This window comes from Astyanax mexicanus, chromosome 8 (genome assembly GCF_023375975.1).
Source record: "Astyanax mexicanus isolate ESR-SI-001 chromosome 8, AstMex3_surface, whole genome shotgun sequence".
Lineage (NCBI taxonomy): Eukaryota > Metazoa > Chordata > Actinopteri > Characiformes > Acestrorhamphidae > Astyanax > Astyanax mexicanus.
Genome location: NC_064415.1, coordinates 41,624,331 through 41,651,124, shown reverse-complemented (window position 1 = coordinate 41,651,124; position 26,794 = coordinate 41,624,331). Strand labels below are relative to the sequence as shown.

The 26,794-nt window shown below is 36.6% G+C and overlaps 1 protein-coding gene across 1 annotated transcript in view; it reads left to right on the top strand.

Moving 5' to 3' along the window:
* Positions 1 to 26,794, top strand: part of LOC125803968 (macrophage mannose receptor 1-like) — a 52,916-nt gene that overhangs the window by 11,158 nt on the left and 14,964 nt on the right. Inside the window, exons 8-19 of the mRNA XM_049482819.1 lie at positions 1,105 to 1,262; positions 1,382 to 1,489; positions 3,344 to 3,459; positions 12,260 to 12,408; positions 14,995 to 15,194; positions 16,663 to 16,787; positions 21,833 to 21,908; positions 22,014 to 22,167; positions 23,353 to 23,388; positions 24,688 to 24,854; positions 25,313 to 25,374; positions 25,477 to 25,577. Coding sequence (XP_049338776.1) covers positions 1,105 to 1,262; positions 1,382 to 1,489; positions 3,344 to 3,459; positions 12,260 to 12,408; positions 14,995 to 15,194; positions 16,663 to 16,787; positions 21,833 to 21,908; positions 22,014 to 22,167; positions 23,353 to 23,388; positions 24,688 to 24,854; positions 25,313 to 25,374; positions 25,477 to 25,577 — 1,452 coding nt within the window. The remainder of the gene's footprint in view (positions 1 to 1,104; positions 1,263 to 1,381; positions 1,490 to 3,343; positions 3,460 to 12,259; positions 12,409 to 14,994; positions 15,195 to 16,662; positions 16,788 to 21,832; positions 21,909 to 22,013; positions 22,168 to 23,352; positions 23,389 to 24,687; positions 24,855 to 25,312; positions 25,375 to 25,476; positions 25,578 to 26,794) is intronic.

Sequence of the window (26,794 nt, the reverse complement as noted above, 5' to 3'; positions counted from 1 at the left end):
TGTTCATCTTAAAAAAATATGTATTGTCACACTGATTGTATGAAATGTAAACAACTATACTAAAGGCACACAAAATGCATGTTATACTAATATTGACCCAAATGTGAAATATACACACCCCACACCACAAAAAATAATCTGGAATGATTATTGTTTAGTCTAAAAATATATTTTTTGTATTTTTCGCACTATAGGTCACACTTAAAATCCTTTAATTTTCCCAAAAATCGTCCTTGGGCCTTATAATCCGGTGCACATTATGTATGAATTTTACCCGTCAGGTTGTAAGGAGCAGTAAAGCCACTTCGCTAAAGTACAGAGTTATACAGGAGTTTCAGTTTAGTTCTCCAGCACCGGGGCTGGAGCAGTATTAGCATTAACCTCTAACTGAGCTAAGCGCTTTTGCCATTCAGAGGCGAGTATATCATCCTGTAACCTGCTGCTAACCCCGACTAGCACTGCTGGAGCAGCATAAGCCGCTAACCACGCTAAGTGCTAGCTCTTTTGCCATTCGGAGGAAGGTATATCGGACTGTAGCCTGTGTCTTAAGCTGTGATAAAACAAGCTACTTGGGACGAACCGCTAGCTAATATCACCCTGGCCTACTGGAACACTTAGGGTTCCTCAGTGTTGGAACCCTGCTGTTGGGTGGCATTAGCCACTACCCGTATCTATCATGGGTAGTGATTAGCTGCTGATGCTAATGCTAGTGCACCCAGCCATAGTGGAAATCTGGAATCTAAGCTTACTAAAAATAAATAGAAGCGCTGTACTCACCTAAATAAACAGTTTTCAGGAGATAAGTCTTTGTAGATTAGCATCCAGTACTTGTTTGACCCTAAAAGAAAATGATTTTTTTTTTATGATTACAGTTTTGTTTACTTAACTTAACTAACCATAGTTTACCTTAGTTAAGTACTTCTCCACCTTCACCCAGTGGTGAGGCTTATATATAACAATATACCAGAAAATGAACTTTCGTTGATAGTGCGCCTTATAATCTAGTGTGAAAAAAAGAACAGTAGCCTAAAAATCAATTCTAATATGTGGTTGTGAGTCTCAGACATGATTTAATCCACTGTCTTTTTTGTCCAACATACCCAGCGAAGACAGATGAGCTGTGGATTGGTTTTAATGACCTGAAGACGAATATGCTGTTTGAGTGGAGTGATCACTCTAGGGTGCCGTATGTCTTATGGGACGTGAATGAGCCGAGCAACAATGTGGCCATTAAAGAAGACTGTGTGATGATGAGAGGAGAGGTCAGTTGTTTATCTCCAGCATTTTACAAACACCAATCCAGTAAAATGAATCCATAAATTACGATGTGAAATTCAGTCCAATTCAATAATCCACCTAACCCATCTCTTTTCTTTAACAGGAGGGAAAGTGGGCCGACCAAATCTGTCAGAACAAGTATGGATACATCTGTAAGAAAAAGGCCCAGTCAGAATCAGACACTTACATCACAAACCCTGTCTGCAAGCCTGTAAGTGTTTATTTAACGTAATATTGTGAGACACTACAACATGAGAGTATTAGTGTAGAGGAAGAATCAATTTAGTACAATTTGTTTTTTAGTATGTTTTACAATGTTTAATAAAGTTTATATTTTTATACAAGCAACCTGCTTGTATCTCTGCTACATATAAAAATGTAAAGTAAGTTTTCAGCTCCAATCGTGGTCTATATGTTATGAAATGTCTCCAATTATGTCTTGAAAAACTCCTTCCATAGTATTAAAAATGTTTAATTTCAAAATATATTAATGTAGTAATATGATGTAATAGGAGTAATAGGATGGCAACATTAGAAAACAATGCAAAAATTTGGTTGTATATAGACCAGAGTCCAGAATTTGGACTCCTATAACCCTCGTAAAAGAAAAGTGTATTAATTATATAGTTTTTAAATATACTTAACATGAAAAAGTACATATTTTTAAAAAATTAAAATATGTTAAAATAAAACATACTTAAATACATACTAAATGTTCTAACTTATGGCAACTTAAGTATATTCCAGTTGTAATTAAGCTATATTTAAATACATCAATAAAGCATTAAATTGTGCTTTTTAATGCCTTTTGTGTTCACTTCTGTGAACATAAGTAGATTTAAGTATGTGGTTTTTAAAAACCTTTTAATACACTTTAAGTATGTTGTAAATGTACTATTTTGCGTATTGATGCACATATTGTGTTCACCTTAATGATGCTGGAGAAAAACTACACTAAAGTGCACTTTAAGCAGTATATTATGCCACTATATATATATATATATATATATATATATATATATATATATATATATATATATATATATATATATATATTCTATCAACACAACGCATAATTTAAAGCATGGCTTAAAAATACAATAATAAATAAACACATACAGAGAAAGTATATTGTATGTGTATTTTCATAAAGAAAAATGTACTTTTATTATTATTTACCTAATTTTAACATATTTTTAATGCTCTTAAGTATACTTCCGTTTCACAAGGGAAAATAGGATGTTCTGGTGTTGGATTTTCCTCTATAAAATGGTAAGAGCAGACGTATGGGTGTTTTAAGGAATGTCTTAAATTTAGCCGTCAACAATAGACACAGCACCATTTAACATGGTAAAAGTTGGATGTCTTTAAATTAAAATCTGGAATGTCTTTCATGATTTGATTATTTTTTATATTGTGCAAAAAGGAAGAATATTAAGGACATATGTGTCTTTTATTAACAAACATTATGGAGGTCACAGGGTTGAAAATAATTCAGCCATCTTTCTAAGCACTTTTCATTTATAAATGTTTAATTATATAAATTGTTTTGTTACATTTTAGCTCACATTAGTTTGTGCCCTATATGTTATATTATGTATTTGCAGTTACTGGTACCTTATAAAATACAGATATTTGTATATGCAGGTCAAACGTTTTCCCCTGTTTTTAGTTGTTCAATAGCAGTGCTGTACGGCCCAGACAAGTAGATTTTTTATTTTCTCATCTTTATTATTTCTTTTATTATTTTTATTTCACATTTTTATTATTCATTACTGAACTTCACCTGTCAGACCTCTAAGTATCTTCTTCACTGCAAAAAAATCCCCGCTCTTTTTCAAAAAACAATATGTGATTTTTTTCCTTTTTTATTCAAACTATTTTTACACTATACTAATATTTACTTAAAGGCCCTGGCAAAGTTTACTGCAAAATTTTACACTGAATTTTGTAGCATTTTGGGTTATTGACTGGACCTGAAGAATAAATATAAAAGTAAAAATGGCATTAGTGCAAAAGTATCACTGTATTATGTTGGATATAATTTTTCTTTTCACTGTTTTAGGGTTGGGTCAGGTACGGCAACTACTGCTATCTAACTGGATCAGGGAGGCAAACCTTTGAAGAAGCCAAACAGATGTGTGAAAATGCTGGATCTTATTTGGCAGATGTTACAAACAGGTCAGAATTGCTTTTAATGAAAAACAGATATCATGATTTTGGTCACATAATGTATTAATATTGTTCAGATCTATGTTTGTTACCTATATACTGTACCTATATAAATCCAGGTGCTCCCTACCTGAGACATTGGTACCAGGGGACAATGGTTTCAGTATTCTACTGAAAATTGGCCTGTAGAAAAGGAAAAATATACTGTATGATGTGGCATTGTTGCTAAAAATATATGGTCCTCATAAAGGAACAATATGTACTAAATGACAGCAAACATGCTAAATAGCTTCATTCCCTCCTCACATAGAGGTTGCCAGATTAAGTCAGTATAGAATCTCTTGGTTTAGGTTATGTACTTCTTGTCACTCTTGTTGGATCTTGTCAGGTTGTAAACAGCAGTGTCTCTCTGTTCTTCCACTGTTATTGTTACAGGATGATCTAACCATAACTTAGGCTTAGGGTGCTTTCACACCTGAAAGTCCGGACCGTGGTCCGAACCAAGGTTCATGTGTTTGCTACATTGTATATATTTGGTCCGCTTATTTTTGTTTTCACACTGCAGTTTAGGGAGCACACCTTTGTGTAATACTCCTACATCCTTTCATCATCACTTACGTATCCATGCGTTTTCCTTAACTTGACGCTGATTGGTTTTAGACGGACATGCGTCTGAAGTTGGCGTGTTGACAATTAGTAGCGCTGCTATTGTGTTTTTAATACCAGCAGCAGCAACTTCAGGCACAGTACCGTAGGTTAGTTCAAATTCGCCAAACGAACGTGCTCGTCCTGAAGCAGCTGTATCCACGGCCCAATTTTCCTGCTTTTCCGGTTATTTTGAGAGGGTACTGACTGCAGCTTGCAAGAAGGCGGAGTTGGACGTCCAGTGCATCCAGCTCCGCCCACTTTGTTAGCCTCATGCCACCCAGTCCCGCCCACTTTGTCAGCATCATGTCTTAGCTCCACCTCTGAACGGAAGTAAACAATGTACAGGGCAGTTAGTGGACCTTGAATATAATGTGCCGTGTCGTCCAGCTTAAATACTGTGTATACGGTCCGTGTACATTTTGACAGTTTAATTCTTGAACTGAATAGAGAGCTGAAGATATGAAAAAACGGCTCGTTTTTTCGTTTTTTGGTTTGAACACAAAAACAGAAACGGGAATTCAGTCCGAATGTTGGTTTTCTCCTTTGGGTCTACAAAACAAACTTACGGCTCATTATTTTGATTGCAAAATATGGGCGGCTTTAATCACACCTCCTAACACATTGGTTAATCTGAGAGATCAGTGTTCGCAGCCGCTATGTTCAGATATAATAAAAGTCCCGAATTGTCAGGTGTCAATAATTATGACCGCAGGAATATTATCAGTGTCTAGATTTGCGTGCAAAGACTTTCTCCAGTCTGACTGAATTAATTCCGATTACAGAATCTGACTAAAGTGTTTGTACACGCTACTCATCTGAGGAAAAACTATATTTATATGTAACAGAAATTTACGCTGTAAAAGTAATAGAGCCCAAAATGATACACGTGTAGAGTACTACTGATTTTTCTCTGTACCTGGATATTTTGTTTAAATTCATTATATTATTACATTCATACATTTTAATGTAATATGGTCAAACCATTGTTCATCTTCTGTACTACACACTCATGAACTAGGTACCAGTCCCACAATGCATGAAAAAAAAACCTTTGGATGAAATTTATGGTGGAAGTAAGTCTGCTAAAAAATCCAGCTCTTTACCTGACAATAAATATTTTACATTGAGAGGTTATAGTTTATAATTATAGTTATTGTTTTTTTTTCCATAAACAATTGTTTATAATTTATTATATTATTATTTATTATGTTGCAGCTATATCAATCGGACAATAAAAAAACATGGAATTTAGGTTAAAAAGGTGACATATGCTATTATTTGCTGTCTGTCTCCACAAGAGAAAAGTGCAGTGTCATTTCCTCCTTTGCCTCAATGGTGATATCATAAAAGCCAATTTTTTATTTTATAGGGGGTAAATTGAATGGTGTGACCGCACAGCCGGCCCAATGCATACTCAAATTATGCGGAGGCTTAGGGGCCCTAACGCCACCAGGGGGCACGCCAAGAGCACCAAGACACCATGATAAAAATACATGTTTTAAAATAACGTTGAATAATACAAATGAAACGGTATGACGGCGTTTTAGAGCCATACAAAAAAAAAAACAGTTCACTTCGAGAATAAAGACATAATATTACAAGAGTAAAGAGTAATATTACGAGAATAAATCGTGTATAAATGCATAATGTTATGAGAATAAAGTCGTAATATTACGAGAATAAAGTCGTAGTATTTTAAGGGAAATGTAGTTCTAACTGCGTGGTTGCAGTTTAAGAGCGGAGCACTGAAAGTCGTATTTTCCGATAATTATCTGTTACAGGGCTAATCGCCATTTATCTATTATTTGTTATTGACATTTATAACCTGCAGATTATTAATGTAGTGTTACAGTTAGATAATACATTGTCCAGATTTTCCCATGGTGGCATAGCCGAGCCTTCAGCACCCCTGCCGGGAGAAGCCTCCCGTGTGGGGAGAGCGTGCGCTGCTGCTCATGCCTTTTAGTTGGGTTTTTGTGACCAAAGAAACAGAAATACAGAAATTTCAGTCATGAATAAAGGAAATAAACATTTGACAGAAACACAAAATTGCATTTGATGTATAACATACAGCTGTTTCTATATCTGATAAAATAGACTGAAGATCTGCATATTGTCACATCACAGTGTCCTGCTTAAGAAACATGTCACAGGCCTCATATAAAAGACATAAAATGTGTTGAAGCTATATTTTCTGAATTATGTGTTCATTTAATTATGTAACCAGGTTTAAAACAGGGCGCATTTCCTTGGAGGCTGACTGAGTGTCTAAAAGTATTTCATGGTTGGGTGTAAAGTTATAGCAAGTGCTTTGTAAGGTATACTATCTGCTGGGAAATATTAGGAATATTTTTTATATGAATTATGTTTATTTAATTAATACATGTTAGCCCTATATTATTAAATAGTTATTGAAAAATTAATAAACACATTGGGAAAATCTGGACACTGTATTATCTAACTGTAACACTACATTAATAATCTGCAGGTTATAAATGTTAATAACAAACAGTGGCGTGCACAGACATTTTGGGGGGGCAAGTGCTCGGGGGGCACTTTTTAGCGCACGTGGAACACTTCATTATAAAAAAAATTACACACACATGTTGAATGAAATTTGTCTTTTATTTGTAACATTCTCTAAACGTGAGTTGTCAATGGAAAAATGTCACACCACCAACTGATAAAATACATAGTAGTTTGGTGCTGTATGAGACATATTACTGATTTCAGGTTGGGTTTAGAGGGCAAACGGTAGGATTTTACTTGATGTGTATGTTACCTGGCTGGTGGGACACGGGGGAGAAGAAGCCTATCTGTTGGCGTGCGTGCTGTGCTGAAGACTCGCTGAACTGAACTGCTGCTGCAGCGCATCTAGTGTGCCTTGCGAGCAAGGACGTAGGACACATCTATAATGTAATATAATATAATATAATGTAATCTGCTTATTTGAATAAGCCCATCTTATAGTCTCTTAAAACAACATTTGTGGAATTACCTTTAATCACAAATAAACCATTTTTTGTACTTCTGTTTATTACTAGTTACATCCAAGTAAAGGTCACTTTACAACCTAAACATGTACATGTTACTCCACTTTACATTTACTGTTGATAAAAAAAATATGCGTGCAATGTCTGAACTATATATAAATATATGAAAAAAAAAAATGATGAGGTATCACCTAATGTTTAAAAGAATATAACAGATATAGACCAGATATATTCCATTAGTAAATCTAAGGGGCTAAGGGATTTTAACAGGTAAACTCAAAAAATTAGAATTTATTGGCTGGTCATATGGATGGGTTAAGAAACTGCTTTAAACTACCTACATGAAGTACTGTACTAAATTCTGTCTATTCACTACATCCAGCTTCTAGCTAACTAGTTAAGCTAGCTAAAATAATTTTCCTTCATTATAATTTAGAGTAATCCTAGTCTACAAGTCACAATGACTATCACAAGCTCACAGAGGGTTTGACCTGTGGGTTTTGAGTAGTTTATTTTTAACCAGCTATCAGAAATAATCTCATAAGAGTTTACATGGCAAGCTCCGTTACCTTTTAGAAAAATCGCTGTATATCCAGATGTGTTTTAACGTCAGCTCGCTGCACCCGGCTGCTGAATCTAAAAAAGAAAACTTTACAAATCCTCCACAGTGAAGGGGGGCTTCCACACTCTCCTCCCCGCTCCGCAAAACCAGCGAGCTGATTGGCTGTTTCTATTAGGAGGCGGGACTTTCTTCCTGAACCGGCTCCGTGATTGGCCTATGCTTGCGCGACCGCGCGGGGTCACGTGACAGAGGAAGAGAGAGGTGTAGTGTGTGAGCTGATTTCAGGGCATTCTGTTTCCACTCGTTTTTAATCGCACAGGTTTTCAAAAGATCATTTCAACACGGCTTCAGTAAAATCTTAATAATAATAATAATAATAATATTTAAACAAAAAAAAAAACGAAGTTTCAAAAGGGCACTTTGGTTAATAAAGGGCAGAGTTGGTGGTGCTTTAGACCTGATGTCTATGTGTGCACGCCTCTGATAACAAACAATAGATAAATGGCGATTAGCCCTGTAACAGATAATTAGTGGAAAATGCGCCTTTCAGTGCTCCGCTCTTAGACTGCAACCCACGCAGTTAGAACTACATTTCCCTTAAAATACTACGACTTTAGTCTCGTAATATTACGACTTTATTCTCATAACATTATGTCTTTTATTATTATGTCTACGTTATTTTAAAACATGTATTTTTTTATCATGGTGTCTTGGTGCTCTTGGCGTGCCCCCTGGTGGCGTTAGGGCCCCTAAGACTCCGCATAATTTGAGTATGCATTGGGCCGGCTGTGCGGTCACACCATTCAATTTACCCCCTATAAAATTAAAAATTGGCTTTTATGATATCACCATTGAGGCAAAGGAGGAAATGACACTGCACTTTTCTCTTGAAGGACAGACAGCAAATAATAGCATATGTCACCTTTTTAACCTAAATTCCATGTTTTTTTTTATTGTCCGATTGATATAGCCGCAACATAATAAATAATAATATAATAAATTATAAACAATTGTTTATGGAAAAAAACAATAACTATAATTATAAGCAGTGTTGGGAGTAACGGCGTTAAAACTAACGGCGTTACTAACGCCGTTACTTTTTTTCAGTAACGAGTAATCTAACTAATTACTATGACTGTAACTATAACGCCGTTACCATTTCCGACACCCCGATACTGCACGTTACTTTAGCAGCTCTATGAACTTTTTTTTTTTATTTCGCTTTGCCCTGGTTAACCCCTCCTCTGTCCGGTGAACTTGAGCTTCTGGCCGCTGTGCCTGTGGTTTGGCGTGGTGAAGTGAGGCACAATTGTGACGATTTGCGTGCTCTAATCAATTCAGTGATTGCCGTGGACAGGCCAAGTTCCGAATTAAGGACGTTAAGCTCTTTTTAGCTGCTCCGGTTTTTGTGGTGCTGCTGCTTTCTATTTTAGAGCTTAGATTCTCTGCCCGAATCCCACCTGACCTGAGGACCGACCCGAAATCAGGCTCCTATTTTTATTTTATATAAAGCTCTGGTGTGATAATCACAATGTTGCTAAGTAACCAATTATTATTGTTCACTAAAGCGAACGAAATAGCGAAAATTGAAAGTGAAAAACATTTGTGTTAACTGAATCTAATAAAAACGGTAATTAAAAGGAAAAACATAACTATCTCGAACTGTATTTTGTGTTTATAAAACTAACTAAAACGAACTGAAATTACTGATAGAATACCCTCATTTTTGTGTTTAATTTATTTATAAGCGCTGTTGTACAGCGGAGTTGTACAGCGGGAGTTGTTGTGCCGAGCGCGCGGCACTCGTGGTCCGTTAGTTCTTGTGTAAAACGCTCGCGCTAGCAAGCCCACCCTAAAATGAACAGAAAAAATAAAAACAAAATAAAATTAAACTATAATAAAAATGAAAACTGTAATCACGTAGCTCTGGGCGCACGTGAACGCCTCCGCGTTTGACTTGCAGCATTGTGTGTAGCTGTTCTTAAAAATCATTTAAATTAAATAATAGTTCTATGCTTCTATGTTACAGTGTTAATTAACATAATTCTGATTATATTTCGCTCATTCAATCAGCCCGAAAACAGACAGTTTATGGGGCGGATCGGGTCAGGCTCATAATGACAGTTTATGGTTCGGGCTTGGGCAGAATGTGCACGGGCTCCGGCTGGGTCGGATTTTTTGGGCACGATCTAAGCTCTATTCTCTTTTGGTGAAGCTGTTATATTAATACCATTTTAACGGGCATTAAATTGTTGTTTTTGTCCATTATTTTGTTTTATATATACATATTTCTTTTGAGTGTGGCTTGGTTTGTTAAATTTCATCCCCAGACGCGTTTTTCCGCTTTTTTCAGTATTACAAGTTTTAGTAATTTTCTTTGGTTGTGTGGAGAATTTCGTTTTATTTTTTTGAAATTCGTTAGATTATATTTTTGTCAACATTTTGGGTTTATTTTCGTTTGTTATTTTTTGTTATTTTTCTAATAATAATAGTAAATGCATAATTGATTTCCTTTTTTTGACGGGCGAATAATAAAAAGTAACGCGATAGTTACTTTTACTGGTAACTAATTACTTTTATAGTGGAGTAACTCCGTTAGTAACTCAGTTACTTTTTTGGAGAAGTAACGAGTAACTATAACTAATTACGTTTTCAAAGTAACGTGCCCAACACTGATTATAAGCTATAACCTCTCAATGTAAAATATTTATTGTCAGGTAAAGAGCTGGATTTTTTAGCAGACTTACTTCCACCATAAATTTCATCCAAAGGTTTTTTTTTCATGCATTGTGAGACTGGTACCTAGTTCATGAGTGTGTAGTACAGAAGATGAACAATGGTTTGACCATATTACATTTAATTGTATGAATGTAATAATATAATGAATTCAAGGCACAGAGAAAATTCAGTAGTACTCTACACGTGTATCATTTTGGGCTCTATTACTTTTACAGCGTACATTTCTGTTACATATAAATATAGTTTTTCCTCAGATGAGTAGCGTGTACAAACACTTTAGTCAGATTCTGTAATCGGAATTAATTCAGTCAGACTGGAGAAAGTCTTTGCACGCAAATCTAGACACTGATAATATTCCTGCGGTCATAATTACTGACACCTGACAATTCGGGACTTTTATTATATCTGAACGTAGCGGCTACGAACACGTGATCTCTCAGACTAACCAATGTGGTAGGAGGCGCGATTAAAGCCCGCCCATATTTCGCAATCAAAATAATGAGCCGTAAGTTTGTTTTGTAGACCCAAAGGAGAAAACCATAGACTGTGTATAGCTGGACAGAGCATCGTCTCTCAAAAGTGAAGCCACCACAGGTCGGGCGCCCCCTGCTGTTCGGTTTCAGAAAGCTGTGTAACCCCACCCATCCCCATAGGTTTCAATGGCAAAACTGACAATTTTCAATCACGTTTTTTTCTAATATACTGTAATTCTACCTCCATTATTTAAATGCAGCAGCTAGTGTAACCTCTGTGTATATTGTAAAAATGTTATATCTCCACAGAATTTGCTTTTTAAAATGTTATTCAGCTCTATTCACAAAAGGTGTGGTCATGGTAAAAGGGCTGCTTAAAAAACGAGCCGTTTTTTCATTTCTTCAGCTCTCTATTCAGTTCAAGAATCAAACTGTCAAAATGTACACGGACCGTGTACACTACAAGCTTGCGAGACTGATAAGGTGTGGCGTGGACAGAGTGGGTGGGACTGGACGTGCTGGACGTCTAACTCCGCCTTCTCGCAGGCTGCAGTCAGTAGTAGATGGTTATTTTTCTTCTTCTGCTGCCATTGCTGAGGAACGCCTGCTTAGTTTCCTGTAATTGGTTTGAAAGTTCGAACCATCCAGAAAAGCGCTTTCACACTGCAGGCGAACCGGACCATTGTTCAGAAGATCCGGACCGAGACCACCTCTCTTGGTCGGACCAAATTCTGGTTCTTTGGTCCGGACCGTGGTTCGCGCCCCCTTTCACACCTGCTACTTTGGTTCGGACCAAACTAAAAAGTCCGAAAGTACAGACCAAACGAGGCAGGTTTGAAAGCACCCTTAGTTTAGTTCTCACCTGCTCTAAAGAAAACTAGTCACCTTAGCATTCGTCTTGTAGTCCTTCTGGGCTCCAAGCTGTTTCCATCTGTCAAACTCACTGCAAAGATATAACTACTTGTGGTTTCTCTCTTTGACCAAGATTTTTAGGTTTGGAAGCATCTGGTTAATGCTCTATCTGCTGATAAAATTCACTTGCTCACTTTCATTGCTGCAACACACTGTTTGCCTGATGTTTTGTTACACACCTGGCAACCTAGAGTGTTGAAATAGCACTGGGTAATGGGCAATAGGTGGGATTAGAGGCTAAAATACAAACAGAATAAAACACTGGCTGAATAACCAGTTTCAATAGATCCCAGTAAACGTTCTCAATTTATTGAGGTAGTACAAAAAATATATATAATACATATTATGCATTTCTTAACAGCTTTCATAATTTAAATTTTTAAATGATTCAAAATTAAAATATTTGAATAAAATAAAAATATTTAGACATAGACTTATTAGGTAATTCTTTATTTGCTTCACTCTGTTTCCTTCCCTCTCAGCGTTGAAAATGCATTTCTAGTCAGTTTAATTGGGGCACAGCCAGAGAAGCACTTCTGGATTGGACTGTCCAACCAAGAGGATCAAAGCACATTTGAGTGGACTAACAACATGAAAGTTCCATTCACTCACTTCAATCATGGGATGCCAGGTAATGACTAAATATAAAATAATTTTATTTATGCACTATCAATAAATGTCTATTTCCTGTGCTATTTTCATACATAAGGCTTACCGGATGATAAGGTCCATTATGCAACACTAGTAAGGAACAGGGGTTTGAACAGGATGTTTTCCTTATAATTCAGCAGGTCTCACATCTGGGTGGTGAGACCTGTAAAGCTAAGCTAAGTTAGGTAAACAAAACTATAATTCTTAAAAAAAAAAAACATTTTCTTTTAGTCAAACAAGCACTGGATGTTAATCTACACAGATTTCTTACCTAAAATATGTTTATTTGGTTAAGTAAAGCACTTCCATTCATTTATATTAAGCTTAGATTTCCAGATTTCCACAAGCTGCTAGCACTAGCTGCGGTTATTAGCTCGTGCCACCTGACAGAGCTACACTGAGGAACCCTGAGTGTTGTGGTAATCCAGGGCGACATTAGCTAGCAATTTATTCCATGTAGTTTGTTTTAAGACTGTAAACATGCAGACTACAGTCTGATATACTCGCCTCTGAATGGTGAAAAAATTAATGAATGAATGGAGTTCATGAATGAACTTATATAGTGCCTTTCTAGAAACCCAAGGAAGCTTTAAAATTTTACACGTTTTACACACGAGCACATCACACATCACACTTATCCACAAACCGGTGAGAAGCGGCAGCCAATAGCGCACAGCGTACTCTCAACCTTAAACAACCGTCCACCTGGAGGACTGCATCGAGCACTACAGCATTTACCCAGGACAGATTGCAAAACTATATCTGGACACACAGTCATACATACATTTACACACACACAAACCTACATACATACCACACACTTTACACACACACACCAGATCAATTTTAGAGTATCCAATTTACCAGATCAATTTAAAGTATTCAATTATCTGGGCAATTTACAGTATCCAGGCACTTCAGGGTGCCGAGTGGTCCAGCGGTCTAATGCGCTGCCACTACGAATGGGAGGTCGCGGGTTCGATTCCCCGCTCATGCAGCTTTGCCATCAAGCTGCCGCCATTTGGATGGAGCAAAATTAGCCCTGCTCCCTCCGGGTGGGTAGATGGCGCTCTCTCCCCATCACACTTAAGGTGGCGCTGGGCGGCACGAGGCGTCTGTGAGTGGATGAATCGGAACCTAGCGGCTGTGCTTTCCTCCGAGCACGCTGGCTGCTCAGACAATGATTCATCAGCAGCAGCTCGAAAAATGGGGTGATTGACTTCACACGTGTCGGAGGAGGCGTGTGCTCGTCCGCATCCTCCTATAGGGTCGCAGGTGCCACCGATGTTGGGGATGGGACAATTGGATGACCAAAATTGGGAGAAAATAGGGAAAAACCTGAAATAAAATTATATAAAAAAAAAAAGTGAAGTAAATGCACTTACTTGGACTGACCTTTATTTATGAAGCAAGTTTGCCAAATAGCAGGCAATAAAAGGCAGTTATCTAGCTATTATCGTAACAACATTGTTTAGCCAGTGAGCTAAATAGCTAAAAACATCTCCACTAGTCACTTAGCTATCTAGCAACAGATCACATCCATAAACAGTCGAAAAAAAACCTTTACAAACAATTACTACCACAGTAAAAGAACAAATATGCACACAAAGAGAGAAATCATCCCATTCAGAGGTTTGCCAGAGGTTCACGTGTGTGCGACTCCTCCCTCTTTGGAGAGCTCTTTTTCTGTTCCTTGCTGTTCCGTCATTATAAAACCATTCCCGAGACATTTGTGGGTCTGTGGGCCCGGGCCGAGGGCTCCTGAACTTACAAGCATGGTTTTCCCCCTGCAGACCACAAGAGCAGCCAAGAGAACTTTTATTCACCTTTTAATTATTTTTTTTTTTATTGAATCAACTAAAACAGTATGTAACAAACTGATTCACTAAAAAAAGTGTACTTTTAAAGAACCTTTTGTACATTTTATACAGTAGCAGCAGTTTGTACATTTTAGCCCAGTGGTTTGTCAGCCGTGCTGCCTGGTTAATTTAAATGATCCTTTAAAAGCAACTCAATTTTTTTAAATTAAATTTTCGTAGTTTTGAAAATATTTGTGAAAACGTAATAATTAATTTCGCTATTTTTATGAAAATATCAAGCTATAAAACAAGAACTGCCGGACCACCCTGTCATCCTGGGATAAACAACGTCCAAATATCAAATTAAAATAACCTTTGATATCGGTGACATCATAACCTTTCACTGTTTCATCATTAAGGGACTAAATACACTTGCTGCATGTTTTCACCTTGTGTTCATCATATTGTCTCTAAAGTACTTTAGCTTAAGCTTTAGAGGTGTAGCTTAAGCTGTTCACCCTGTAGTGGTAAAATATCACAAGAATTTAAATATTTTTTGAGTGTCAAAAATATTTTTTTTAAACAAAACTTGATCAAATTATATATTTTTTTAGAGTTTCAACCATGTTTCTATCAAATGTGAAAAATAAAAGTGATTTAAGCTGGTAAATAAGATTTAGAAAGTTTTGAGGGCCAGAAGGCACAGTATTCTGATTATGAGCATAAATGACTGTCAATGTTTTAAAACTATACATATGAACCTGCAGGAGGGAAACAAGGCTGTGTTGGCATGACCACTGGAGTACTTGCTGGATTATGGGATGTGTTGAGCTGCACCAATGCAGAGAAATACATCTGTAAACAGAAAGCTGAGCGAGTGATCACAACCCTTCCCCCCGCAACCACTCCTGCTGTCAGCTGCAGTCCGGGCTGGAATCCTCTCACAAACAGAGACTTCTGCTTCAAGGTATGAGGAATCTTAATGATGACAATGTGGAAAAGAGAGGAGTGTGTGGTAGTGTGGTGAGGTGTTTACACTGAGAGATATTTCATGTGAATGCAAAAGTTCGTACTGTAATTATCAGCTACCTGTTACTTCAAAATCCTGCTGTAGAATCTTTAAATATAAGGGACTTTCCAGGATTTTGGTACATTTCAGGGGTGGTCACTTCTGAAAATTTGATCTTCAATTTGATCATTTTCAGTCATATATTTATTAAATACAGGTAATAGACTATCAAAAAGTTTGATTTGTCAAGCTCAGGTATCAAAGCAGTTTTTTTAATTAGATTATGCAATATATTTGGTAATTTACAGTAACAGGGTTGCGAGTAACAGGGTTGCAAATCTAGGCTAAGTTGTGGTTTAAGCCAGGAACAGATGCTAACTGTAAAATTTAGCTATGTATACAAGATCAAGGACAAACATGGTTATATAAGTATATAAAGTAAATTTTGACTCTACTCATTATTAGTCTTAAAATATGAGTAACAGGGTTGCGTTCACTGAGTGACACACACAACTTGGACAAACATATTTTGAAAAAAAAAACTTGAAAATTGTTAGAGCACTTACTCTTGGTCTTGCCATGTGGGCAGAAAATGTCCTTGTGATGTTACTTCCTTTGTGGCAGTAGACAAATATTTTTAACTCTTTCTCTGCAGGTAAAATTCCTTATGGTAACAGGGTTGCGCGCATGCACGCATAATAGCATAAAAACTGTAACATGCAATACAATGTAGACCAAAGAAGTTGTTTTCATAAGTAAAGGAGATGCATATCAACAATATACAAGATTAAGTCATTTATTTAGAGCTTATTTTAATTGTTAAATTTGCCAAAGGAGTTGGTCACCCAATGTGTGGGACAAGAGAAAACGGACATTTTTTGAGGTGGTCCAAAGGTATTCACTCTTTTGAATAATATCTAAGGAGCTTATTTTTCCACCATATTTTACAGTTTGTCTTATAACAAAGACATTTCTCACAAAAAATAGTCATTTAGATATTTTGGATATGTACATTTGAAATTTAAGTGGTGGGACAGGACATGTACCAAAATCCTGGAATGTCCCACAAATATTGGGACATGTAGTTTAAACACACCTTATTTTATACTAAAATACTGCCTGTTATTGATAAAGAGCAAACAGAAGACATACTACCATCTCCTTAAAAGAAAATTCCACATATTTTTTTAAAAATAAATTAAAATAAATGTATTTTATTATATCAAAATAAAATCTAATTACAGTGGGTACGGAATGTATTCATACCCCTTTAAATGTATCACTCTTTGTTTCATTGCCATGTGATATTTTTTGTGATAGTTTTTCTTTTTTAATTATTTTTTTGGGAAACAAGCTTAGGTTTTTAATACTCTGTCTGGCGCATTTTATAACTGTTTACGAAGATTTATTTGTCATTTCGTTTGAGGTGTATGAGGTGGAACACTCCCAGCAAAAGACGTGGTCTGAGGCACTAGACTTCTGTCGGGAACTTGGGGGTGACCTTCTCAGTCTTCACAGTGCTAACGACATTAAAACAGAACATCGAACATAGTAAGACCAAGTTTTTACTTTACTCTTAGTTGTTTTACTCCAAAAATGTTGAAATTGAAATAAGAAATGGGCAGGTAAATGTTAAATGGGCAGGATAAGACAAATAAAGATAAGAAGATGGAATAAGGGCAACTAGCAGTGTACTGATTAGTTTAACTGCTTTTAACAACGTGTATAACTTACATGCAATATTTGTATATAACAGTTAATTAAATATGACTATATGGATATAAACAGCCTAAACAACAATACATGCAAAATAAATAAATCAATAAATATTCCAGTCATTTTATTAAAACTTTTAAATATTTGAAATTCCCTTTAGTTGAGGTTCGTTCATCTTTTTATCACCATTACGCAGCCCAGATACACAACAGACCATAGACTGTGTATAGCTGGACAGAGCATTGACTATCAAAAGTGAAGCCACTACAGGTCGGGCGCCCCCTGCTGTTCGGTTGCAGAAAGCTGTGTAACCCAACCCATTCCCATAGGTTTCAATGGCAAAACAGACAACTTTCAATCACGTTTTTTCCAATATACTGTAATTCTACCTGTAATGGGTGGCGAGCGGTAGCTCTCCAGCCCAGAAGGTTGTAGAATCCAAGTGCAGAGCAGTGGATCTCAAAGCAATTAAACCCAAGAAAAAAAGGGAAATAATAATAATAATAATAATAATAATAATAATATATAATCGTTAATATATATATATTAATAGGATATATAATATTATATAATAATATTATATGTATATAAGTCCTTATTAAACCCCGCTCCACGGGGATCGAACCCAGGCTGTCGCAGTCGCAGCCCAGTGCTCTAACCACTGCACCAGCGAGCGGATTGGGATGCGGCCGCTTTAATCGCCCTTTAAAAAGCCCCCGCCGAAAGGGGCGGAGCAATGAAAACGGGCGGAGAGTGAAAACGGGTGGAAAACAAACCTCACGCCGAGCGTGAGTGAAAGAGAGGGGGAGAAAACGTAAACCAGGATCGCCGAGGAAGTGCGGCTACCTCTTATAAAACGAGGTGAAGGAGTAACTAAACAAAAGAGCTTCCAAAGAAAACAAAACTGAACTGAGGTGCTTATGGATTAAACGCTGCTCCACCAGAGAGGGGAGGAACAGCGCGGGAGAGGGAAGGTAAACAAACCGCGTGCCTCGCGGTGAGAAACACACACACACACACAGACTCGAGAGGGGCGGCAGAAAAGAGCACACCGCTCTGCTCCACCAGACTAGAGACAGGGAGATGGCGGCAGTGGAGCTCACTGCTCTACACAGCTACACCAAACTCGAAAGGAAAAAGGGATAGAGATAAAGAGCCGGGGCTCGCTCGGAAAACCGGCATAGATTCGCTCTCACGAGCTTCAAAGATTCAGCGCCGAGTGGCTGATTGGCGCTGCTTATAAGGTGTTCAAAGCAGGTGTTGGTAATTAGCCAAATCAACCCTCGGCGCTGCCCTGGCGCGCCCTCCGAAGCCCTTACACTACCTCCATTATTTAAATGCAACAGCTAGTGTAACCTCTGCTTATATTGTCAAATTTTTATATCCCACAGAATTCGTTTTTTAAAACGTTATTCAGCTCTATTTAAAAAAGGTGTGGTTATTGTAAAAGGGCTGGGTTACACCTAGCCGGGGTGGGACCAATGACTGTATGGGTGGGACCATAGACTGTGTATAGCTCTGTGGAGGCAGCCCTCAGGGGCGGGGTTATTTAAATGAGTAGGCTGTCTCTCCACAGTCTTTCTCCCTCCTCTGGTCTCTACTGCGCAGACTCAGGTTTCAGAATCGCCAACATGGAGGAAGATTTTGGCTTCATTTTCATTGAATAAATGAGAACAACGACGCAGATACCGAACACACGGTTTATTAAAGGTCTCATTCCATCATTTTCTCATTCATTTTAAAATGTCTAGTTGTGGTCTCTAGTATGAGTGAATTCCATGTTAACTCTTTTTTGTGAAAAAAGTGCTCTGGTGTTTCTATTTAGTCCTGCTTTATTTCACTTAATTAGAGGTCTCTGAAGAAAGACAGGATTTGGGCTCTTTCTCATTAATATTCATACATGCAAACAAATCACCTCTAGTACTGTAGTAGCAAAGGAAACATGTTGTAGAAGAGCTAGATAACTAGATTCAGTATTCAGCAGGGAACAGAGCAAACTGTGGAGTATTTATAGTAGACAGGTCAGGTGGAAACAATCAGTAACCGGTGGAGTGGGAACACTGTAGCGCCACGTGATCTGCAGAATCAGGGAAGTTCAATGTGAGTGCATGCTGGAAATTGGAGTCTTTGAGTAGTTCAGAGTCCAGAGCAGACAGACTGACACCGTCAGCACTAAAAATTAAAGTACTGTTATTTTTATGAGTATATTATTTGTAAGAATGTACTAGACTATATCAGCCATAAGTAACATGAAGTAGGGTTTAGACACTTCACACATCTTTTTTTTTCAAAAAGATCTGTTGAATGAGACACCAGTATACTAAATAGGGCTGCAACGATTAGTCAATATAATCGACAATGTTGATTATTTAAATTTGTTGACTACATGTTTCATTGTCGACTAATTTGTTATTTTGTTAATTTGTAACAGTACCACATTACACAAAGTGCTGAGAACAAAAGTGCCAAAACACAACAGATTACATATTAAATCACTAATTCTGTTGTTTCTATCGTTTTTAGAGGTGGCAGAAATAATCGTTGACTAATCGACTAATCAAAAAAAATAATCGTCAGATTAGTCAACTACCAAAATAATCATTAGTTGCATCCCTATTACTAAAAATAAGTTTGAAATTAAATGACACCCAATAAGATTTGTAACATGTTGGGTAGGTGGTATGTGGCAATACAATAAGCATCACAGAGTTTTAAATACAACACAAAATGAGCCCATGTAGGACAGCACTCTTTTGTTATAAAGTATTAATAAAAAAAATAATACAGTGTTTTAGAAAATGATACAGTACGACAAAACAAAATATCACAATACAATATCGAAATTACACCTCTAATGATAGAACAGCTCTGTCTGAATAGATGGATATTAATTGACTGGTTTGTTCCAGTTCTTTACATTTTTTATTTGTTTTTTTTACAGTAATGTGGTGAATAAAGATCCTGTCATACATTTCTACCATTTTTACCATTTAGAACAAATAACAGAACATAGACATACATCATCACAGTCAGTGCAGTATCTTGATCTTCTTGAATCTTTTGCCTGGAGCAAATCTCTTTCTCATTAAATTCACCCTCCACTGGAGTCAAACTGGTCTGGTCATTTCCACTGTCACTTCCTAATTACATTACTGTGTAGTCAGTTTAATTTTCCCAGGAATGTTTGCTTTGCTGTTTTAATATTTAAATCTCTTCTTTTGCAAAAAATAAATAAATAAATAAAAGTAGTTACTGTAACTTCAGTATTTACGGATATAAAATACCACAATTATTCAAAGTATGTTACATACACAGTCATACACAGTACACCAGTCAGTACACTGCTTTGAAAACTGACCGGTTACACAAAACAGTAATTGTTTAAAAGATAAATACAATATATAAAATATAAAGCTAAAGTAAAGATGTGAAATAGCATAAAGAATAAGATATATACAAAGAGAATAAATAAAAAATATATAATAAACATATTTACACAACATTTACAGTCAAGTGTGACATGCAAAAATATTCAGTCCCCCTATATCAATACTTAGTAAAGTCACCATTTGTGGTATGTTTCTACCAACATTATGCATCTAGAGACTCATTCTTCTTTGTAAAATAGATTAAGCTCAGACAGGTTGCATGAAGAGCAACAGTGAACAGCAGTCTAAACAATTTAACTGTAGCTCTGGCTGTATGTTTAGGGTCATTGTCTTGCTAGAAGGTAAAAATCTCCTTTCCAGTCTCAAGTCTTTCGCAGCCTCCAACTGGTTTTCTTCCAGGATTTCCCTGTATTTAGCTCCATTTATCTTTTCATCATCTCTGACCAACATCCCTGTCCTTTTTGAAGAAAAGCATCGCTACAGCTTGATGCTGCCACCACCATGTTTCACAGTGGGGATGGTGCGTTCTGGGTAATGAGCAGTGTTACTTTTCTGCCACACATAGTGCTTTGCATTTAGACCAAAGGTTCAGCTTTGGTCTGATCTGACCACAACACCTTCTTCCACATGTTTGCTGGGTCACGTCTTGCCACGCTTCTATGAAGGCCAGATTTGTGGAGTGGACGACTTATAGTTCTAATGTGAACAGATTTTCCCACCTGAGTTGTGGATTTCTGCAGCTCCTCCAGAGTGACCATGGGCCTCTTGCCTGCTTCTCTGATCAGTGCTTTCCTTGCTCGAATTTTCAGTTTGGGTGCACAGCCATGTCTCGATAGGTTTGCAGTTGTAGAATACTTTTTTTCCATTTTTGGATGATGGATATTACAGTGCTCTTTGGGATGCTTAAAGCTTGGTATATGTTTTTATAACCTGACCCTGCTTTAAGCTTCTCCACAACTTTATCTCTGGCCTGTCTGGTGAGTTTCTTGGTCTTTATGATGCTGTTTGTTCACTAGTGTTCTCTATCAAACCACTGAGGCCTTCACAGAACAGCTGTATTTATACTGAGACTGTGTTGGTCTATCACTCAAAAGCTTAGTAAAATACATTGAATTTGTGGTTGTAAGATGGTTGTAATACTTTTGCTAGCCATTGCAGTTTAAATTTGTGTAAATATGCTGAATAGTCAAAAGAATAAAAAAAATCATACAGTTTTTGAAAGTCTTGAGATCCAAAAGGCATGGTATTTTAATAATGACCTACAGAGCCTCCCTGTTCTGCCACTGTTAAGACAACAGTTTGAAAGATGGGTATCTGGTTAGCACAAGTTTTGGAGAATGCCTGTATTGTATTAGCAATCCTCCTTGGTATTAATAGTACTGTATTATAGTGAAGATGGCACAGATTATGGCAAACTTTAGATGATTAAAGGAAAAGAAAACACTTAAATGCTAATATGTTTTGTACAAATGCAGTATGTTATGTTTGCAGTTATCCATTGGATGCATGGATTGGCTACAGTATCCAGGACCCCTCTGTTGGTTTTACATGGAGTGATGGTTCCTCTGTAAGTCTCATTTAAACTCATAATAATCTCTGCCAAAACGATTCTTCATAGGTAAGATGGTTTATAAGCAGTGACTAAATTCAGCGTTGGTTTCTTCCTTTTCAGTCATCCTACGAAAGCTGGGATAAAGGGGAACCAAACAATGAATACTCAATGGAAAAATGTGTTATACTCACTTTTTATACCTGGCTGAAAAAAGAACGATGGAATGATGTGCACTGTGAGGACCGAAAACACTGGTATTGTGAGATACGAAAAGGTAAAACAAGAAAATATATATTACTAATTATCGGTAAAATCTTGGTAAATATTGGTAAAAAAGAGCAAAAAAAAAAAAAATATGGTAAATTTAGTCCAAGAAAATAGTACAACAAAAAAGAAAATAAACAAACAATAAATGGTACCACTTTAAAATAAGGCTCCTTTATAAAGGGTTTATAAAGGAGTTTATAAATGTTATTAATTAGGTTATAAATACTCTATAAACCATTATTAGCATTACAACACACATAAAAAGGACAACAGTGGCCTGTTGTTTGCCAAATAGTAATTTTACATTATCTTTCTGAATGCTTTTCTTACTTTGTCTGTTTCATCAGCATTAATATTTCTGTTATTAACTTTAAGTACCCAGATAAATCTTGGATTGAATGTGGTGTATATTAACATAGAAGAACATTAAATAACTAAACTGTCAGTATATACTATTTTATTTGAGATAATAATTCTGACTGATTGAAAAAAAACCCCACAAAAACAAAGTAGGACATGTTTTATGTGTTATAATTACTTATTAATGGTTTATAAAGTATGTACAACTCTTTTTATAAAGTATGTACAATTATTAACCATTAATAAACTCCCTCATAGAGGGAGTTTATAAACCCTTTATTAAGGAGCTTTATTTTAATGTGGTACCCAATAAATAAACTTGAATGTCAGAAATATTGCAAAATGATTTATCACTGGACATAGGAAATATGTGTAAAAAAAAAAAAAAAAAAAAAAGTTATATAATTATGTTCTAGTTCTTTTTTTTTACTTTTTGTTCATTTTGTTCATCAGTTTTCAGAAGCTTTTAATTGCTCATCCATTATTGTATAAACCTTATCTATCAAAGGTATTGATTTAAATGTATTTCCTTTTATTTCATTGTTATGTATCTTTTTGTCCATAACTTCTATAACTGTCAAAGTCTTAGTCTTACACACTTTAATCCCATTTTCTTAAAAAAATATTCTGTACACTTTTTCAGTGGACATAAACATAGTGTATCCAACAAAGTTAAATAATTCTAATAATTAAAGTCTAACAATTCTTATACAGATATATATATATATATATATATATATATATATATATATATATAAACTGAATACAGTTCAACCAGTTAATCTATTTAAATGTGACATCAGTTTTGCATTGGTCTTCTGTCTTCCTCTAGGTGTGACACCAAAGGAAGTGACCCATACAAGTAAAAGTAAGTCAGTGAACCCAGTTCCAATTATTCTCAGGGCCCAAGGCAAACTTTAAAGGAGAACTCTCTCTTTAGTCACATAACAGCAGTAGCCATTAGCTTCAGATCTAAAACCATGTTTTTCAATTTTATGTTTTGCAAGTGGAGATTCATTAGGATCAAATGTCCAGCAGTGAATAGAATGCAATCATTCTAGCAAAGCTAATGCTAACCAGCTTCTTTCTCCTACTTCACAGCAGTCTAATATGGAGCAATGTGTGTCATATAGACGGTGTTCACTTAGCTGGTGACTATGTAAACAAATGGAAGCTAATGCTAACAAATGGAACTATTTTTTTAATTGTTTTTGATGTGGAATAAGTTGGTGACATGGTAGCAGGATCATGGTGGGCTCTTTGTGTCCTCCTCCTCTAGAGGGCACTACTTTGGGCATGCAAGTATGACTTTGGCATACAAATAATTCATTATGTATCCACAGAAAGCTGTGTATCCATTGTTTTAATCCTGGTGTCTCTTTTTAGGTCACTATTTTTATAGCTAATAATTTAATGCTGTGTGGCGAGACCTTTAAAGCTAAGTTACCGTATTTTTTGCAGTATATGGCACAACCTAAATCCTTTAATTTCCCCAAAAATTGTCGGTGCACCTTATAATCTGGAGCACCTTATGTGTGAATTCTACCAGTCAGGTTGTAAGAATCAGTAAAGCCACTCCACTGAAATACAGCTTTATACAGGAGTTTTAGTTTAGTTCTCCAGCATTGGTACCTGCTACGGGCGCTAGTGCTAGCTCTTTGGCCGTCCAGAGGTGGGTATTATCGGCCTGTAGCCTGCTGCTGACCCCAGCTAGCACTGCTGGACAAGCATTAGCATCAGCCGCTAACCACAGCGCTAGGTCTTTTGCTGTTCAGAGGTGAGTATATTGGACTGTAGTCTGTGTGTTTACCGTGTTAAAACAAACTACGTGAGAAAAAACGCTAGCTAATATCACCCTGGTTTACCAGAATGAACACTCACAGTTCCTCAGTGTAGCTCTGTCAGGTGACATTAGCCTGTAAGCGCTAGCCGCTAATGCTTCAGCTGAATTTAGAAGAAAATAAAACAGGGTGACTCCCCTGTTCATTCTACTAGTATAGTAACTAGTGTTGCTTAAAATAGAAACAGTACTTCCATTATTCAAATTAATTTGATTAATATCCCTGCACTGAACTAACCATTTAATAATGTACAGATTGACTATTAACTAGGAGGATTCTATTCACATTGATTTTAATGTTAACTGATTTTGTTCTCTCATTTACAGCTTATAATAAAACAGATGACGGCTGGATCATATTCAAGGACAATCAGTATTACATTGATGAAGGTTTTGATGTCCCCATGGCGAAAGCACGGAGCTTCTGTAAGCACAGACATGGTGATCTTGTAGCCATCAACGATGAAGAGGAGAGAGTATTTTTATGGCAACTGGTAAGGCTGTTTAATTGGTATTTAGCAGGGTTGAACCTTTTTTGCTTTTACCATTATTATTTGCAGTTACCATGTCTTTTGTGACCTTGTGGACTATTACACCCCATGCTCTTGGTCTGATCTTTGATGTGGATGATCGATAATATCCATTGCCTCATTTACTTGATTTGATTTGATTACCCACAAGGCATGTAATTGTGAACATTATACCCATACTAAGTAGGGCCTTCTTTCCCTCACAAATCTTTAATTTCATAGCAGCTGGGAAATAACAGTGAGCAATAATTTTGCCAAACAGACATGGATCTCTATTTATATTTCTTTTAATAAATGTTTAATATCTACCCAGCAGGGTCTTATACAGGTTTAACTCATAATTGACATGGATTAGTAAATGTTGTATGGTCTTTGGCCACTGCCCTTCACCTTGTTTTTGTTGTGTTGTATATTCACTACAGATTAAACAAAAGTTTGTTGATTTTTTCATCGGACTGAGAATTGATCTGGACAAGTCGCTTTCGTAAGTTTTAAAAATGTCAAACTGTTTCTGTTCTATCATCCAGAAGCATCTTAAGCATAATAATACAAGGAATGTTGTTTTATATCCCTGTTCCTTCGCTAGATGGATGGATGGATCACCAGTGGTTTTCCAGGCTTGGCAACAAAACCAACCAGCTTTTGTGAGCGATGACGAACACTGTGTAAAAATGAATTTCAGGCAAGGTAAGTTAGTTCTAACTTAAAGAGATTAATTCTAATGTAATTACATACTAAATACAGTAATAGAGAACATTACACAAACTGGAAAAAAGACAAACTATGGAATAAACATTATAATTAGCCATTTTTTTTATTGAGGAATATGATCCAGTATTGTATATTTGTAAGTGGTAAAAGTATGTGAACCTCATGGATTAGCAGTTAGTTTGAGGGTGAAATTAGAGTTTTATTTAAAGAACAGAAATATATCAGAAATATATGTCTGCTCTTCATAGAGTATCATGTTTATCATGGTACCAAAAAAGGAGATTTCTGAGGACTTCGAAATACAATCTCTAAAGAGTCCACCAATCCGCAGTCAGACAGATTATGTACAAATGGAAGAAATAAAAGACCATTGTAACCCTCCCTAGGAGTGATCGATCAACATAGATCACTCCAACTGCAAGGTGTGTAATAATAAGGGTAACTTCTAAGCAAGTGAAGGCCACTTTCACTTTGTCTAATGTTAAAGTACATCACCATCCACCCTCAGGAGAACACTGAACAACATTAGTGTGAAACTAGTGGTGGAAGTATCAATATTTTGGGCCTGTCTTTCTGCATCTAGACCAAAATAGCTTGCCTTAATTGATGCAACAATGAATCCTGAATTATATCAGAGAAATTTAAAGTACCATATCAGGACATCTGTCACATTAAATACTAAAAGCAAAGGTTCACATACTTTTGAAGCTCACAAAATATGTAATCAGACATAACTTTATTATTTTTATTTGTAAATTAACGTAATAATAAAAGAAAGTTGGGGAAATGCTCTCTTAAGGTCTATCTGTCGGAGCAAAATGTATATATTTTTTTCATAATTTTATTTCCAATTTTTCTTCCCAATTTACACGGCCAACTACCCAACCCACTCATTAGGACTCCCCCTATCACTAGTAATGCCCCAACACACCAGGAGGGTGAAGACTAACACTAAATGCTTCCTCTGATACATGTGAAGCCAGCCACCGCTTCTTTTCGAGCTGCTGCTGATGCAGCATTGCCGAGCAGCCAGCGCACTCGGTTCTGATACATCAGCTCACAGACGCCCTGTGCTAAAGACATCACCATAGGAGTGATTTAGGGAGAGAGTGCCATCTACCCACCCAGAGGGAGCAGGGCCAATTGTGTTCCCTCTAAGCGCCGGCAGCTTGATGGCAAGGCTGCATGAGCGG